The sequence below is a fragment of the Pongo pygmaeus genome, chromosome 7, assembly GCF_028885625.2.
Source record: "Pongo pygmaeus isolate AG05252 chromosome 7, NHGRI_mPonPyg2-v2.0_pri, whole genome shotgun sequence".
Classification (NCBI taxonomy): domain Eukaryota; kingdom Metazoa; phylum Chordata; class Mammalia; order Primates; family Hominidae; genus Pongo; species Pongo pygmaeus.
This window is the reverse complement of record NC_072380.2, coordinates 111078373-111094343: the sequence shown is the minus strand read 5'-3', so window position 1 is coordinate 111094343 and position 15971 is coordinate 111078373. Positions and strand designations below refer to the sequence as shown.

Sequence of the window (15971 nt, the reverse complement as noted above, 5' to 3'; positions counted from 1 at the left end):
TCCTGTGTTATCCTATTTTCTATCAAATTATCCCGTTGCTTATAGATAGAATATAAGCTTGAGAGCAGTCCCTATCATTTAGAATTTTTATGGTTGATTCTGTTATGTAGGCATGATTGATTAAGTCTTTGGAGTCTTTGGACATTTGTGCTTAATTAAATCTCTACCCCCTCTCTCCCTGCAGCCCTCCTGTAAGTCAGGGGTCGGGCTGAAATTTCCAAACTTCTAATCACTTGGTTGGTTTTTTCGGCAACCAGCTCCCATCCTAAAGCTATCTAGGCTCCCACCAAGAGTCACCTGATCAGTAAAAATTCTGGTATGGTTGAAAGGAGCTTATTATGAATGACAGAAGACAGCCCCTCTCACTCTTGTGAGAGGGTGAGAAAACAAAGATAAAATATCTTGATTCAACTTCTCACTCACTCAGTCAATTCACAGGGTCTTAGGAGATTTTGTGCCAAGAACCTACAAAGACTAAATATTTTCTGTGATTTCATAATATCACACTACCTTACAAGATTGTTTTAAGAATAAATGAGAGGATGCATGCAAAACTCTTAGCACATTGCCTGGTACAGATAGCAGTGGCTCTACTGCTACAACTGTTAAGAAGATTTTCTTTCTTTCCCATCCCTCTCTTCCTTGGCCTTCTCTGCTCTCCCCTTTTTCCCTCCTCTGATAGTCTTTGCTTGTGTTTCCATTTTCCTAATCTTTCTCTGACATTTTTTCTTCTGAGTTCTCAATATTAGGTCAGAAGTGCAGAACTTGGAAGTGTTAGGAGTGACATTGGTGTAGGAGCTTCTCGCAGAAGATTCATTGCACGCCCCCCTCCCTCATTTACTTTCCTTTATGTAAAGCTGTTGGTTTCATTTTCATCAAGAATCTGAAATATCTCAGGGGAAGTATCTGAATTTACTTTTTCAGAACAGATATTAGCTGTGATAGTGCCCCCCCAGTGTTAGAAGATGTGGGAAATCACTATTGTGATTCCTTATATCAGGCTGATTCTTGAGATACGTCGTTTGCTTTAGGAATGATACTGATAATTTTTTTTTTTTTTTTTTTTTTTTGAGATGGAGTCTCGCTGTGTCACCCAGGTTGACGTGCAGTGATGTGATCTCGGCTCACTGCAACCTCTGCCTCCCAGGTTCAAGTGACTCTCCTGCCTCAGCCTCCTGAGTAGCTGGGATTACAAGTGCACGCCATCACACCTGGCTAATTTTTGTATTGTTAGTAGAGACGAGGTTTCACCATGTGGGCCAGGCTGGTTTCGAACTCCTGACCTCAAGTGATCTGCTCGCCTCAGCCTCCCAAAGTGCTGGGATTACAGGTGTGAGCCACCACGCCCTGCTGATACTGTTAATCTTAAGGAGAGAAATTTGATCATCCTTTCATTAGTAAAATGTGTAGTAAGAGTAACAAAGCTTATTGTGGGAAGAAGAGGTTCTCGATTATTTACCCCTTTAGCATTTTCCTGGAGGTTTAGTGGTCATTAGAAAGAAGTACTTGTGGCTAGGCATGGTGGCTCACACCTATAATCCCAACACTTTGGGAAGCTGAGGAAGGAGAATTGTTTGAAGCAAAGAGTTCAAGACCAGTCCAGACAACATAGCGAGACCCCCATCTCTACAAAAATAAAAATAAGTTAGCTTATTGGGGTGGCATGTGCCTGTAGTTCTAGCTACTCGGGAAGCTGAGGTGGGAGCATGCCTTGACCCCAGGAATTTTAGGCTGCAGTGAGCTATCATCACACCACTGCACTGTAGCCTGGGCAACAGAGTAGGGTCTCTTAAAAACACACACACACACACACACACACACGGAAAGACATACTTGTTACTAGTGCTCTTTCGTAAGTGTTTATCTAACATGGCATTTTAATTATGGTTTTAAAAATATTTCTTTCCAGTTAACAGAAGATGAAATTGCAACCATTCTTAAATCTACATTGAAAGGACTAGAATATTTGCACTTTATGAGAAAAATACACAGAGATATAAAAGCTGGAAATATTCTCCTCAATACAGAAGGACATGCAAAATTGGCAGATTTTGGAGTGGCTGGTCAGTTAACAGTAAGTTAACTTTAATGGTTTTCTAAACACTTGGCTAATTTGTTCAGATTTGATTATAACTGAACTTCAATTACTTTTTGAGGGGGAATGGAAAGAAATGTGTAATTTTTTAATTTTTGTGGAGAAGGAACCATAATTGAGCCAAATTTGAGTATTATTTAATTTATAATTTAGGGTGATTGAATGTGAAAATATATCTTATAATCAAAATGCTTAAATGTTCTGAAAGGGAAGCTACATAGCTCATTTCTGTAGCTTTTATCATTATAGCACTATCTTTAATGACTGTGTTTAATGATGGTAGTGGGGATAAGTTACCTGTGGACTCTTGGTTATTTTCAGAATTCGGAATTCCTAAGTATGTCATAACTAGTTGAAATTTTAGCAAAATAGTTTCTGATATAATCTGTGGCATTGGAGGTTTTAACATTTTTTAAAAGAATGTTTGGCATACAGATTTCCTTTGTGCTTTTGTAGTAGCATTTATGGCTATGTAACGTTATTGCAGGATACAATGGCAAAACGCAATACTGTAATAGGAACTCCATTTTGGATGGCTCCTGAGGTGATTCAAGAAATAGGCTATAACTGTGTGGCCGACATCTGGTCCCTTGGCATTACTTCTATAGAAATGGCTGAAGGAAAACCTCCTTATGCTGATATACATCCAATGAGGGTAAGAAAATTATGGTTTGCTGAAAATGTTAGCCTTATATAAGTGTTGCAGTTTCGTAATGTCAGTGTAAGTAAATATAAACTAAATAAGTTCATTTAAATGTATTCTTTTTAAAAATGGTAAAATTACCTCTTAAAGATTCGTAACTGTTAACTTCTCTTCCTTCTGCATTCTTAATTGTGAGAAAAGAACTGAAGGCTTTGTATATCTCTACCATCACTGTTCTCCTCCCCCAAAAATATAACTGTAAAATTTTTGCTTGCTTTTCAATAGGAGAAAGGGTTGGTAAATCCTCTTTGCTCTTCAGTTTATTGTTTTCTTGACTGTGGTAATGAAAGAGTTGGAAGTAATCATTTCTCACTTTTTTACCCACTCTGTAATTTATACCTTACTGTGTTTTTTTTTTTTTTCCTGCCCTTTCTCTTCTTTGGTCCGAGGACAGTATTAAGCAATCCTAATTTCTAATATTACTATGCACATATAAAGGAATTCAGCTAATTTTTTTTTAATGAATGCTTACTGAGAAAATGGAATTCCTTTTTTGAACATCATTATATGCTTCTGTGACCTCTGCAGGATAATTTTTGAGTTTGAAATATGTATCTTGCATATTCAAGTCTAATTGCCTATGTTTCAGGGTTTGTGATGATATACTTTTCAGGTTTATTACTATGTGAATCATATAGATAAGTTCATCATCATAGATAGGTACACTGATCTTTGTATACTTATTGCCCTCTAGTGGCTGTAGTTATCTCAATAAGGATGTAGGAATGAGGGGAAGAGTGTATATATGTGTGTATTTGTAGAAAAGAGAAGATAATGTCATGGTGGCTGGAGGAATGTGAAGTAAATAGATAGGAAGAGGAAGAATGCATTATTTTAGAATATCTGAAGAAGAATAAATTGGAATTACATCTGATATTATAATGCTGTTGTGGGTTAAATTTCAATAATATAGGTAACAGTGTATTATACAGAAAATATTTAAAAATCTGTCTGCTGTATTGAAACATTTTAAAGAGAGATTTTTTTTTTCTTTTGAGACCAGGTCTCACTCTGTCACCCAGCCTGGAGTGTAGTAGTGTGATCATGGCTCACTCTAGCCTCGACCTCCTGGGCTCAGGTGATCCTCCCACCTCAGCCTGCAGAGTAGCTGGGACTATAGGTATGCACCACCATGCCCAACTAATTTTTTGTAGAGACAGGGTGTCGCGATGTTGCCCAGGCTGGTCTCCAACTCCTGGGCTCAAGCGATCCACCCACCTCAGCTTCCCAAAGTGCTGGGATTACAGGAGTGTGCCCAGCCTAGAGTTCTTTGAGTAATATAATTGTATACAATATGTACCATCTTCTTTGTGTATATAAATTCCTTTTGGTAAATGAAAGATAAAAATGCATCAATTGTTTGAAAATAACTTGAAAAATAACAAGGTCAGCATAAAAACAGGAACACAAAGTCTTATTTCATCTCTGATCATTAGTTATCTGTGGTTCTTTTAGTTAGGATGTTTGTAGGGTGATCCTCAAAGTAGGTGTATTTGAGTTTGAATCAGTGAGGTTTACTAAATTACCCAATGCAACCTAGATAAGTTCGAGAGCTGGGATTTAACTTAGGACTTCCATTATTACTATTCTGCTTCTTCCCTGTGTAAATCTTATTTTTCCAACCAAATAGTTCAACATGTTAAATTTGATCCTGTGCTCAGATAGCAGAGAATTGTAATATGTGGCCTCTTCCTTTAAGGATCTTATAATATTACCTGAGAGTTTGAATGAATACATTATACATTATTAAAAATACACCTGAAAATAATATTTCTCTTAGAAAAAAATATACATATATTGCAAACTTCCTAGGATGCCTTTCTCACTGTTTTTTTTTTTTAATCTAAATCCTACCAATTTTTCAAGTCCCAACTTGGATTTTATGCCTGTATAGAGCCATTCTTGACAGCTATCGCCCAAGTAGATTTCTCTTTTTCCTCATATTTTGTATATAGGCAATTTCTTCACAGTCCAGTTCTTTGGACAGTTAATCAAGTGTTGCCTCGTGCATTTCCAAACGTAATATAGTTTATTTCCTATTTAAATGATACCATTATTTAACTTTTCTTGTGTTTGTGAGCTGTCTTACAAATTAGAGTATTGAACTGCAAGTATTGGAAGCTGTTAAGATCATGTAACAGATATAGTTTTATCACTGGTAACAAGTACTGCCTTTTGTTTTCCTTGAAATGACAGGTTCACTTGGTTCATTTTTGAGAAAATGTCTGTCAAATACCCAAGTCTGTGTAACCTTAGTTTTCTGTTAGTTATTCTTCAAGTAAAAATGATGTTCTTTGAAAAGAGCCTTGTAGTTTATTTAGCTTGCAGCCCAGTCACACAACTGCTTTTTTTTCAGATTATTGTTGTTCTTTGATATGTGGGGGAAGTGCTTTATGCATATTTTCCATTTTGTCAATGTAGAATATTAAAAATACATATTCAAGTGTAGAAATTTAATAAAATTAATAAACTTTACTGTTTCATCAAGGTTTACAGTAGTTTGGTGGGGGGGGGGGGTATAGTGAGGGCAATGAAAGAAAGAGCTGTCCAAGAGAGAAAAAAAATGGTTGAGGGCCCAGCTAAAATTGGTAATTGAGAAAGTATAGTGTAATTAATCCTGGTTTGTGGGCCTTCCTGTGGTAGTGTGCTCTGCTGTGCAGTAGAATGCATTATGGCCTTGATATGGAGGGTTTGGGTTTTAATGAATGAGTGTCTTAGAAGGATGGGGCTATAGGGAATTTAAGGATGCTGCTGAGAGACAGTTCAAGGGGTTACTAACAGGGCACAGTCTAGAAAGAAGAGAGAGTGTAAGGAAATGGAGTGATCAAAGAATAGATAGTGTTCTCCACGCTTGCTGCATAGCAGTCATCTGGGGAGCCCTACCCTAAACAGATTAAATCAGAATCTCAGGAGGTTAGAGAGGAGATAAAGTGGTAGTTAAGATATGAGAAAGCTGGTAGGATATGACACTATGGTAAGTGAGTGAAATATTGAAGTTTTTTAACCAACTTTTTTTTGTACTGTAGTAATTTTGTGAAATAAATATTTTATCCTCCATTGGGTGGATTGGATGAAATGGATAAGATTATGTTATTTAAGATGACATAACTTGTCAGTGGCAGAACTGAGATATGAACTCAGTTTGTTCTGTGTTTTTGCCTAGACACCAAAGAAATATCCTCTGTGTTAATATCCCAACTCTGTGCAAGTGGAGGAGCGGCTAACAAAAATAAGACATTTTACAACCATGTAATCACAATATTATAATTACTAATTTAAAATCTGAACCCTTTAAGTTTTCCAGAGTAGCAGGAAATATGGACAGATTTCAATTTTTAATGTTTTGTTATCCAGCCATTTTTTGGTAGCCATATAGGCTAATGAGTTAATCAATAATCTACAAAGTCAAATAATCTACAATGAGACAAAGATGTGATTGACACGAAGACCCCACAGCTGATACAGGCAAAAAACCTGATAGTTATTTTAATATAAGTAAATGATACAATTTACTACATATACATGGCTATCTAGAACAAAGTTAGAGACAAAGTTAGGATGTGGTGGGTGAGTTTCCCCAGCCTCCATCTATAGTGGGGTGCCCAGACACTGGTGGTATTGCCTAATTGGAGTGAGGATTCTATCCAGTCTTTCTGAAATGCCTTGCATTCATCCTCACAGAGTTCTAGCCCTTTCCACTATGCCTGCCCACTAGCTGTATATAATTAGGAACACTTTAGAACAGTGGTGCTGCCTTCTAGACTGAGTGAACTGGGATTTGGTTTCCCAGTCATTTTCTCAGCCTTTTACCGTGTTTAGGCACCAGGGCTGTTTGTAAAGTAGTATTGCTTAGGGCGGCAAAAATTAGGGGCAAAAAGAGATGCCTTGAGCTTGGATAATTTAGAATGGAGTTGCTTCTCCTTAAGTGGCCACAAATTAATACTGTTTTTCACTGATTAAGGTTTTTGTAGGACATATATTTAGGATGTCATAGCCTGAGGGATATGAAGAACTTAAAGATAGCACTAAATTAGAAAATGAAAGTGGTTAAATTGGAAATTTGCAGTTATTTGAGAATGGGTCCTTCAAAGGTGTTAAGTCTGAGGTCATTTGTTTTATATGCTCTAGTTTATCAGTTTGTCAAAGATTGATATTTCTTTTATCATTCCTGGGCAGAATAAGGAATATTTGGAATATAGATGTTCAAGGAGAAATTTTCTAATAAAAAGAGCTATTAAAAACATTGGATTTGTTTGATGGCAAGGAGTTAACCGAATTTGTTAGTTTTGATACAACTTTTTTTTTTCCCTCAAAGAAACTTGTAGTATATGTAAACCGAATCTTCACTGTGGTAGACAGTAATGATTATCTGTTTAGTAAAGGGAAATGATGATGCACACATTGAAACGTATAAAGCTTTTTAAACAGGAGAGGGATAAAAGTGCTCATAAATTTATATTCAGCTATGAGATTAAAATTAGTGAGTAGTGACAAATGGGAGTAAGTCTAATCAAAATGTTAAGTGAAACAATTTTTTTTAAATTAAAACTCAATTTATTTTATAAAGTTAAATATGAAACCACCAAATTAATTTTGATCAGTTAGATAAATAGAATAGTTAAAAAAATTTAGTTTTAAATTCAGTTAACCACATACTTTTGAGGAGATCAGTCTTCTCTCTTTCTCAGGCCTTTAGGAAGTGAGTGTGAGAGAGAGAGAGAGAGTGTGTGTGTGTGAGTGTGTGAGTGTGTATGTATATGTGTATATATATATATATTTTTTTGAGACAAAGTCTCGCCCTGTTGCCTAGGCTGGAGTACAGTGGCAGTCTTGGCTTGCTGCAACCTCTGCCTCCCGGTTTCAAGCGATTCTCCTGTCTCAGCTCAGCCTCCCAAGTAGCTGGGATTACAGGTGCACACCACCATGCCCAGCTAATTTTTTGTATTTTTAGTAGTGACGGGGTTTCACCATGTTGGCCAGGCTGATCTTGAACTCCTGGCCTCAAGTGATCCACCTGCCTCGGTCTCCCAAAGTACTGGGATTACAAGCGTAAGCCAGTGCACCCAGCCTTAGGAAGTATGTATATATATATATATATATATATTTTTTAAATCAGGAGATGAATAACTAGTATCATTTCCTTCCTTCCTTCCTTCCTTCCTTCCTTCCTTCCTTCCCTCTTTCTTTTCTTTTCTCTTTACTTTTTTCCTTTCCTTTCTTTTCTTTTCCCTCCCTCCCTCCCTTCGTTCCTTCCTTCCTCCCTCCCTCCCTTCGTTCCTTCCTTCCTCCCTCCCTTCCTTCCTTCCTTCCATCCATTTGACAGGGTCTCACTGTGTCACCCAGGCAGGAAGGAGTGCAGTGGCACAATCACAGCTCACTGCAGCCCTCAACCTCCCAGGCTCAAGCATTCCTCCCACCTCAGCCTCTCGAATACCTGGAACTACAGGTGCACACCACCACACCCAGCAAATTTTTGTATTTTTTTCCTTGATGGAGTCTCGCTCTGTCACCCAGGCTGGAGTGCAGTGGCGCCATCTCGGCTCACTGCAATCTTCGCCTCCCTGGGTCAAGCAATTATCCTGCCTCAGCCTCCTGAGTAGCTGGGAGTACAGGCATAACCTGTAAAAAACCTTTGTGTTTGCTTACCTGTTGTTCAGCATAGGGAAAGGGGTAAGAACTGTATGGATCAGTCTGTGGACAGCAGGAGAAGTACCTGATGATTTCTTGAATCAGGTGAAGGAAAGAAAATAAAAATCAAACTAAGAATTTTTACTTCTATGCAATGCAGTACTGAATGTTTATAACTTTAAAAAAAGATGTGTAAATAAATAGTGTATTTTGGAAGAAATTTTGTCAAATGTGATTTAAGGAGATAATTGGAGGCACTTGGCAATTTTCTGGAAATTTAACTCACATGAAGTATGACAATCTCTGTTTAAGAGTAAATTAAGAATTGTTTTAGCCTAAAAAAGAGGTCTCTATCTCTGTGTCCTTACACTACCTACTTACAAAGAAAGGAGCCCTGCAGATATTTTCAGACATAAAGAGTTATTTTTGATGAATGATGTTTTCAAAATAATGCTATCCTTTCCTGAAGAATCTTTTCCTTAACCCACCATATTTTCCAACTGGCTCCCACCTCCCTTTTTGGAGAAACATAGCATTTAAATAGATGCAACAAATGCTTTAGTATAGGCAGTGTAAAAACAGACATGGGTAAGAAGATCATTCTTTATAGTGCATATCAAAAAGTAAAACACAGTAGCTGTCTCCCATTGCAAATCACATGGCACTACTTTTTTCGCAATCAAATGATTTTAAAAAAAGAGACAAAAAATGTGGTTATGTCCACATCTAAAGAGTGAACACTTAACCATTTTTTAATATTTAAAAAAAACCCAACACCAAAAAAGAGAAAAGAATCCGTGTCCTCCTTCCTGCTCAATTAATAATAAAATTTGCTTGAGAAATTCTGGAAAACTGATTCTCTGTAGTGGTGAGACTTGAGTAATACCACACCCAACACACTTAACACACCTTCCATCTCCCAGTCCCTGCTGTGTAGGTATTTGTAGATACCTTGGATGTCTTAGTGTATGTGCAGGTGTGTTTGTATGACACCACCTGTTGGAAGATTCCTTGCGAGGATTTAACATAGGAGTGAATGGCATAGAGGAGTATCTTCATTTAGCCTGGGAAACCAGAAGTCTGAAATCAAAGTGTTGGCAGGACTGTACTCCCTCAAGGGGCTCTACAGGATAATCTATTCTTCACTTTTTCCAGCTCTTGGTGGCCGCCTGCAATCCTGTTTTCCTTAGATTGTAGTTGTCTTACTCTAATCTCTGCCTACATCTCCATATTGCATTCTCCTCTGAGTGTCGGTGTCATCATCATCATCTTCTTTCTTCTTTCACAGGGTCTTGCTTTGTCATCCAGGCTGGAGTGCTGTGGCGCGAACATGGCTCACTGCAGCCTCGAATTCCTGGGTTCAAGCAATCATCCCGCCTCAGCCCCCCAAGTAGCTGGGACTACAGGCACAAGCTACCATGCCTGGCTAATCTTATTTTTTTTTTGTGGAGATGGAGTTCACCATGTTGCCCAGTCTGGTCTCGAACTCCTGAGCTTAAGCAGTCTGTCTGCCTTGGCCTCCCAAAGTGCTGGGATTACAGGTGTGAGCCACTGCACCCAGCCCTGTGTCCTCTTTTTTGTCTACCTACCTCAAATTTCTCTCTGCCTTTCTCTTATAAGGACACTTGTCATTGGATTTAGGGCCCACTCAGATGATCCAGGATGATCTTCTGCTTTCAAGATTCTTAACTTCATTATATCTGCATAAATTGTATTTTTTCCCCCCAAATTATGTAACATTTAGAGGTTTCAGAGATTAGGATGTGGACATATCTTCTGAGGATGGCCATTTTTCAACTCACTACACTCCCCATAATATGTTCTCTTCTTTCAAATAGAGAGAGAAAGAAAATTTAAGATTAATAATTATGTATAATTTAAGATTAACAATTATATAGTATAATTATAATTATATAATTTAAGATTATAATTAGGATTAATGAGTAATATATAACATAAAATTTATCATTTTAATCATTTTAAAGTACTCTATACAATTCATTGCCATAAAGTACATTTACATTATTGTGCAATCATTACTACTATTTCTAGAAATTTTTTTATTATCTCAAACTGAAACCCTGTACCCATTAAACAATAATTCTCCATATCCTCTTGCCCCAACCCCTCGCAACCAGTATTCTACTTCCTGTCTCTATGAGTTTGACTAGAATCATACAATATTTGTTCTTTTGTGTGTGTGTGTTTTATGTAGCCTAATGTTTTCAATAATTTATACAAGTCGTAGAATGTGTCAGAATTGGCTTCCTTTTAAAGCCTGAATAATATTTCTTTGTATGTATATAGCATATTTTGTTTATTCATTCATTTGTTGATGGGCAGTTGGGTTTCTTCCTCCTTTTGGCTTTTGTGAATAATGCTACCATGAACTGGATCCACAATCATCAATTCAAGACTGTTTAATTTTTTGAGGAACCTCCATACTGTTTTCCACAGCAGCTGTACCATTTTACATTCCTACCACCAATGTACAAGAGTTTCAGTTTCTTCACATTCCTGCCAGCACTTGTTATTTTCTGTTGTTTTTCTTTGCTAATGGCCATTGTAATGGGAGTGAAGTGGCATCTCATTGTGATTTTGATCTGCATTTCTCTGAAGACTAGTGATATTGAACATCTTTTCGTATGCTTATTGTCCATTGTCCATTATGTATATCTTTTGGGAACTGTCTATTCAATTCATTTGCCTATTTTTTTTTTTTTTTTGAGGCGGAGTCTTGCTCTTTCACCCAGGCTGGAGTGCAGTGGCATGATCTCGGCTCAGTGCAACCTCCACCTCCCAGGTTCAAGCGATTCTCCTGCCTCAGCCTCCCGAGTAGCTGGGATTACAGATGCACACACCACGCCCAGCTAATTTTTGTATTTTTAGTAGAGATGGGGTTTCACCATGTTGACCAGGATGGTGTCAATCTCTTGACCTTGTTGTGATCCACCCGCCTTGGCTTCCCAAAGTGTTGGGATTACAGGTTTTGAGCCACCATGCCCGGTGCTCCTTTGCCCATTTTTAAATTGGGTTTTTTGTTTAACCTCTCTCTAGTACTGACCTGCTTGTTGTTTCTATGCTGGTGAAGGTCTCCTACTCCTTTAACTTTTTACTGCCTGTTTATTGTCTTTCCAGTTGTCCCCATATCACTTTCTGCACCCCAATTATAATACGCAGTCTGAGTCCCTTTGTATGTCTTCTTTGTAATCACTATATTGAGAGATCTTTCAATCAGAATGCTTTTCACTGTTTCTATGCAAATGACTTAGTTGTCCACCAAGTAGAGGATTATTTTTATTTAATCATATATGTACTTTGCATTATGCAATAGGTGTGTTCTGAAGAAGTTGTGTAAATATTTAATAATTGTAAATCAGTATTTCATATTCTTTGGAAATTATTTTTTAAAAATATTTTTTCACAGTTTATATTATTTAAATTTCCATTTTTATTTTAGGTTTAGTGGGGGTACATGTTCAGGTTTGTAACAAGGATATATTGCATGGTACTGAGGTTTGGGCTTCTGCTGATCCTGTCACCCAGATACTGAACATAGTATCTGATAGGAAGTTTTTCAGCCCTTGTCCTCTCCACCCCTTCCTTCCTTTTAGAGTTCCTAGCGTCTGTTGTTTCCATCTTTATGTCCGTGTGAACCCAGTATTCAGCCCCCACTTATAAGTAAGAACATGCAGTGTTTGGTTTTCTGTTTCTGTGTTAGTTTGCTTAGGACTATGGCCTCCAGCTGCATCCACATTCCTGCAAAGGACATGATCTCATTATTTTTTTATGCCTCTATTCTGTTCCATTGGTCTATGTGTCTATTTTTGTACCAGTACCTTGCTGTTTTGGTTACGGTAGCCATGTAGTATAGTTTGAAGTCAGGTAAATTGATGTCTCTGGCTTTGTTCTTTTTGCTTAGAATTGTCTTGGCTATTTAGGCTCCTTTTTGGTTCCATATAAATTTTAGAATAGTTTTTTTCTAATTCTGTGAAAAATGATGGTGGTAGTTTGATAGGAATAGCATCGAATCTGTAGATTGCTTTGGGCAGTATGACCATTTTAACAATATTGATTCTTCCAACCTGGGAACATGGAATGCTCTTCTATTTGTTTGTGTCGTCTCTGCTATCTTTTAGTAGTCTTTTGTAGTTCTCCTTGTGGAGATCCTTCACCTCCTTGGTTAAGTGTATTCCTAGGTTGTTATTTATTTTTATTTTTTTTGGTAGGAATTGTAAATGGCATTGCATTCTTGACTTGGCTCTCAGTTTGAACATTATTAGTGTATAGAAGTGCTGCTGATTTTTGTACATTGACTTTATATCCTGAGACTTTGCTGAAATCATTTATCAGGCCTAGGAGTCTTGACAGAATCTAGGATTTTCTAGTATACAATTATACTGTCAGTGAAGAGAGATAATTTGACTTCCTTTTTTCCTATTTGTATGTCTTTTACTTCCTTCTCTTGCCTATTGCTCTGGCTAGGACTTCTAGTGACATAATGGATAGGAATGGTAAGAGTGGACATCTTTGTCTTGGTCCAGTTCTTAAGGGAATGCATCTGTCTTTTGCCCATTCAGTATGATGTTGGCCATGAGTTTGTAATAGATACCTCTTATTATGTTAAGGTATGTTCCTTTGATGCCAAGTTTGTTGTGGGTTTTTATAATGAAGGAGTATAGGATTTTATCAAAAGCCTTTTCTGTGTCTATTGAGATGATTATATGGTTTTTGTTTTTAATTCTCCTTATGTGGTAAATCACATTTACTGACTTGCATATGTTGAATCATCCTTGCATCCTAGGAATAAAGCCCACTTGATTGTGGTGAATTAATTTTTTGATGTGCTGCTGGATTTGGTTTGCTCATATATATATATTTTTTTTCTTGAGACAGGCTTACTTTGTCACCCAGGCTGGGGTGCGGTGGTGCAGTCATGGCTCACTGCAGCCTTGACCTCACAGGCTCAAGTGATCTTCCCATCTCAGCCTCCTGAGTAGCTAGGACTACAAGCATGTGCCACTGTACCTGGCTAATTAAAAAAATTTTTTTGGAGAAATGGGATCTCAATATATTTCCCAGACTGGTGTCAAACTCCTGAGCTCCAGTGATCCTTCTGCCTCAGCTTCCCAAAGTGCTGGGATTATAGATGTGAGCCATTCCACCTAGCTCAGTGTGCTAATATTTTGTGGAGGAATTTTGTGTCTTATGTTCATTAGGGATATTGGCTTGTAATTTTCTTTTTTTTGTTATGTCTTTGCCAGATTTTGATATCAGGATGATACTGGTTTTGTGGAATGAGTTAGGGAGGAGGCCCTCCTCTTTGATTTTTTGTAATAGTTTCATTAGGACTGGTAGAATTCGGCTGTGAATCTCTCTCTTCGGGGGCTTTTGTTCATTGGTAGGTGTGTAATTTCTGATTGAATCTTGTTACTTGTTGGTCTGTTCAGGATTTCTGTTTCTACCTAGTTCAATCTTGGAGGTTGTGTGTTTTCACGAATTAATCCATTTCCTCTAGATTTTCTACTTTGTATGTATTGAAATGTTCACAGTAGCCTCTGAGCATCTGCTGTATTTCTGTGGGCTTCGTTGTGATGTCACCTTTGTTATTTCTGATTGTGCCTATTTGGATCTTCTCTCTTTCCTTTTTTAATCTAGCTAGCAGTCTGTCAGTTTCATTCATCCTCTCAAAAAACCAACTTTTTGTTTCATTGATCTTTTGTATGATTTTTTATTCTCAATTTCATTTAGTTCTACTCTGACTTTACTTATTTACTTTCTTCTCCTAGCTTTGGGTTTAGTTTTTTCTTGTTCCTTTAGGTGTGAGGTTAGATTGTTAATTTGAGATCCATTTTCTTGATGTAGGCATTTAGCACTCTAAACTTTCCTCTTAACACTGCTTTTGCCATATCCCAGAGGTTTTGGTATGTTGTGTCTCTGTTTTCATTTTTTTCAAAGAACTTTTTGATTTATTCTTTAATTTCATTGTTTACCCAAAAGTCATTCAGGAGCACGTTGTTTAGTTTTCATGTATTTATGTGGTTTTGAGAGTTCCTCTTGGTGTTGGTTTCTATTTTTATTCCATTGTGGTCTGAGAAGATGCTTGGTATGATTTTGATTTTTTTGAATTTATTGAGACTTGCTTTATGACTGAGCATGTGGTCAGTCTTTGAGTATGTTCTGTGTACATATGAGAAGAATGTATATTCTGTGGTTGTTTGGTAGAGTATTCTGTAGATGTCTATCAGGTTCAGTTGATCAAGCATTAAATTTAAGTCCAGAATTTCTTTGTTAGTTTTCTGCCTTGATAATCAGTCTAATGCTGTCAGTAGGGTGTTGAAGTCTCCGACTGTTATTGTGTGGCTGTCAACATCTTTTCTTAGGTCTAAAAGTAATTGTTTTCATAAATCTGGGTGCTCCAGTGTTGAGTGTGTATATATTTAGGATAGTTAAGTCTTCTTGTATAATTGAACCCTTTAAAAATTATGTAATGCTCTTTTTGGTCCTTTTTTACTGTTGTTTGTTTAAAGTCTATTTTATCTAATATAAGACCTCTGCTCTTCTTTGTTTTCTGTTTACCTGATCTTTCTCCATTCATTTACTGTGAGTCTATGGGTGTTGTTACTTGTGAGATGGTTCTCTTGCAGATAAAAGAAAGATGGATTTTGTTTGTTTTTTCCAGTTTGCCACTCTATGTCTTTTAAGTGGGCCATTTAGGCCCTTTATATTCAAGGTTAATATTGATATGTGAGGTTTTGTTCCCATCACAGGGTTGTTAGCTAGTTGCTTTGTAGTCTGGATTGTATAGTTGCTTTATAGAGTCTGTGGGTTATGTGCTTTATGTGTGCTTTTGTGTTAGTAAATGTCGTTCTTTTGCTTCCATGTTTAGACCTCTCTTAAGCATCTCTTGTAGGGCTGGTCTGGCAGTGATGAATTTGCTTAGTAATTGCTTGTCTGGGAAATACGTTATTTTTCCTTAATTTATGAAGCTTAGTTTGGCAAGATATGAAATTCTTGGCTGGCATTTCTTTTAAGAATGCTCAAAATTGGCCCCTAATCTTGTCTGGTTTGTAGGATTTCTGCTGAGAAGTCTACTGTTAGTCTGATGGGTTTCCTTTTAGAACAGGGGTCCCCCAACCCCTGGGTCACAGACTGGTACAGGTCCATGGACTGTTAGGAACCGGGTCACACAGCTGGAGGTGAGCAGTGGGTGATCAAGAATTACAACCTAAGCTCCGCCTCCTGTCAGATCAGCAGTGACATTGGATTCTCTTAGGAGTGTGAACCCTTTTGTGAACTGCACGTGCAAGGGATCTAGGTTGTGCAGTCCTTATGAGACTCTAACTAATGCCTGATGAACTGAGGTGGAACAGTTTCATCCCTAAACCACCCCCTCCAACCCCATCTATGGAAAACTTGTCATCCACGAAACCGGTCCCTGGTACCAAAAAGTTTGGAGAGTGCTGCTTTACAGGTCATATGACACTTTTCTCTAGCTGCCTTTAAGGTTTTTTCTTTTGGGTGACCTTGGATGGTCTGATGACT

At 37.5% G+C, this 15971-nt stretch overlaps 1 protein-coding gene across 1 annotated transcript in view; it reads left to right on the top strand.

Moving 5' to 3' along the window:
• STK3 (serine/threonine kinase 3) overlaps positions 1-15971 on the top strand; it is a 356889-nt gene that overhangs the window by 116955 nt on the left and 223963 nt on the right. Inside the window, exons 5-6 of the mRNA XM_054499924.2 lie at positions 1910-2074; positions 2583-2750. Of these exons, the coding sequence (XP_054355899.1) occupies positions 1910-2074; positions 2583-2750 (333 nt within the window). The remainder of the gene's footprint in view (positions 1-1909; positions 2075-2582; positions 2751-15971) is intronic.